At 36.5% G+C, this 2,101-nt stretch overlaps 1 protein-coding gene across 1 annotated transcript; it reads left to right on the plus strand.

The window, feature by feature from the left end:
- The first annotated feature begins 389 nt into the window (after nt 1-389).
- On the plus strand, nt 390-2,101 carry LOC114367335 (protein CDI-like). Its single transcript, XM_028324502.1, has 2 exons — nt 390-716; nt 951-2,101. Exon 2 carries the CDS (start codon nt 963-965, stop codon nt 1,755-1,757), a length of 795 nt encoding a protein of 264 aa, XP_028180303.1. The 5' UTR covers nt 390-716; nt 951-962; the 3' UTR covers nt 1,758-2,101.

Below are 2,101 nucleotides of genomic sequence, written 5' to 3' on the forward strand. Positions count from 1 at the left end.
AATATATAAATTATATTGTAAATAAAATTTATAATAAATAAATATTTTTAAACTTATGAATTGCTAAAAGGAAAAAAAGAAAGAAAAAATAGAGTGGGCCCTAACAGCAGATGGTTTTTATATACTGAAAGATAAAAGAAAGGAAGATTTAAATATTACAATAATCAGAGATAAAAAAACTTGTACAGTATTATAAGTGAAAACTAGTGGTGTATTTGTAGGAGAAAATATTTACATTTATATTTTGTTAGCCTATAACTAATAAACGAAAATCTTTCTAATAATTTTTAATAAGATATTTTTTGTCGGCTATAACTTTTTTATCAAAGATTTTATTTTATTATTATATTATTGGTACAAAATATATGTATTTGGCTGTGAAGAAATTTGATTGATAACATGAGTAAAACAATGGGTTGTGCTAGCTGATTTGTGAATGAGATTGGATATCAATGCCAGCTATTCCAAATCCAATGTACTACGCGTGAAGAAGCATCTATCCATCGGATATCAATGCTTTGCTTTGGTTTAATTTGGTTCCAAGTTCTTTGCCTATATATATATAAGTCCAACACTGTCGGTGTGCATGTGCGTTACCGCTGAATCCTCGCTTTATCTTCCCTTCCCTTCATCTCCGCTTCAAAATAATATCCTCCTCTCTATCTCTGTTCGAAACAAGTCCAACACCAGCAACACACTGCTTCAATCTCAATCGGGTACCCTTCTCTTTTTCTCTTCACCTTTTAATGTTTTTTGTTTCGGTCTTTTTAGAAAAATTAACTAGATTATTCTTTGACATTGCATTACATCAATTGGGTGATCTTGGGTGTGGAAAAAGATTAGATTTTTGCCCTTGCTTTTCTATGGTTTTGTTTAGAGCCAAATGGGTATGTGTGTGCTTGTGAATTTATTTTCATTGTCATATTTGTGTTTGATTTGTTGCATGACAGGCACATTGAGAAATGGTTTTGAGTAATGGGAAAACTGAGGCACCATTGCCAAGTAGTAATGGGGGAGGTGCTGAGATTGATAACAATGAGAAGAAGCCCTTCAAGATCTTCGTAGGGTATGACCCTCGCGAAGATCTTGCCTATGAGGTATGTCGCCACTCCATCTTGAAAAGGTCTTCAATCCCTGTTGAGATCATACCAATTAAGCAGTCAGATCTGAGGAAAAGTGGTTTGTATTGGCGTGAGAGGGGCCAGTTTGAGAGCACTGAGTTCTCCTTTTCAAGATTCTTGACCCCTTGCCTTGCCAATTACCAAGGTTGGGCAATGTTTGTGGACTGTGATTTCCTCTACTTGGCTGATATCAAGGAATTGAAAGACTTGATTGAGGACAAGTATGCCATCATGTGTGTTCAGCATGACTATGCTCCAAAGGAGACCACTAAGATGGATGGGGCAGTGCAAACTGTGTACCCAAGAAAGAATTGGTCTTCAATGGTTCTCTATAACTGTGCTCATCCGAAGAACCGTGTTCTCACTCCCGACACTGTCAACACACAGACTGGTGCTTTCCTCCACAGGTTTCAATGGCTTGAGGATGATCTAATTGGATCCATCCCTTTTGTTTGGAACTTTCTTGAGGGGCACAACAGGGTTGTTGATAATGATCCCACTACTTCGCCCAAGGCCATCCATTATACTCGTGGAGGGCCATGGTTTGAAGCTTGGAAAAACTGTGAATTTGCTGATCTGTGGCTCAATGAAATGGAAGATTACATGAAGCAAGCCAAAAAAGAATCTGCCAATTAGATGAATCAAACATCAGCTTAGGCTTGTCATTTATGGCCATGTATTATTCTTTATGTCAAATTCGTTGTGAAAAATCCGCATCTGCTGATGCATGTTATGATGAGAGTCGGAGTATGAGCACTGCTAGTCTATAACTTATCTTAGAGTATTTGTAGTATTCTTTACCGTATTACATTACATTACATTACACTTACATTGGCATTTCAGAGAAAGTACTCTTCGTGATGTATTTCATTTTTTATTTGTTTAATGACCTCCCTAGGACCTTAAGAGGAGGTACAAGCACCACTCTGTATTGAATATTTTAATGAAGTTTTCAATGTAACGATTATATGTTGCTCACT

The sequence above is a fragment of the Glycine soja genome, chromosome 1 (assembly GCF_004193775.1).
Source record: "Glycine soja cultivar W05 chromosome 1, ASM419377v2, whole genome shotgun sequence".
In the NCBI taxonomy this organism is placed as follows: domain Eukaryota; kingdom Viridiplantae; phylum Streptophyta; class Magnoliopsida; order Fabales; family Fabaceae; genus Glycine; species Glycine soja.

Coding starts and splice junctions, on each gene's coding strand:
- LOC114367335 (XM_028324502.1), top strand. CDS start 963: ATGGTTTTGAGTAATGGGAAAACTGAGGCACCATTGCCAAGTAGTAAT.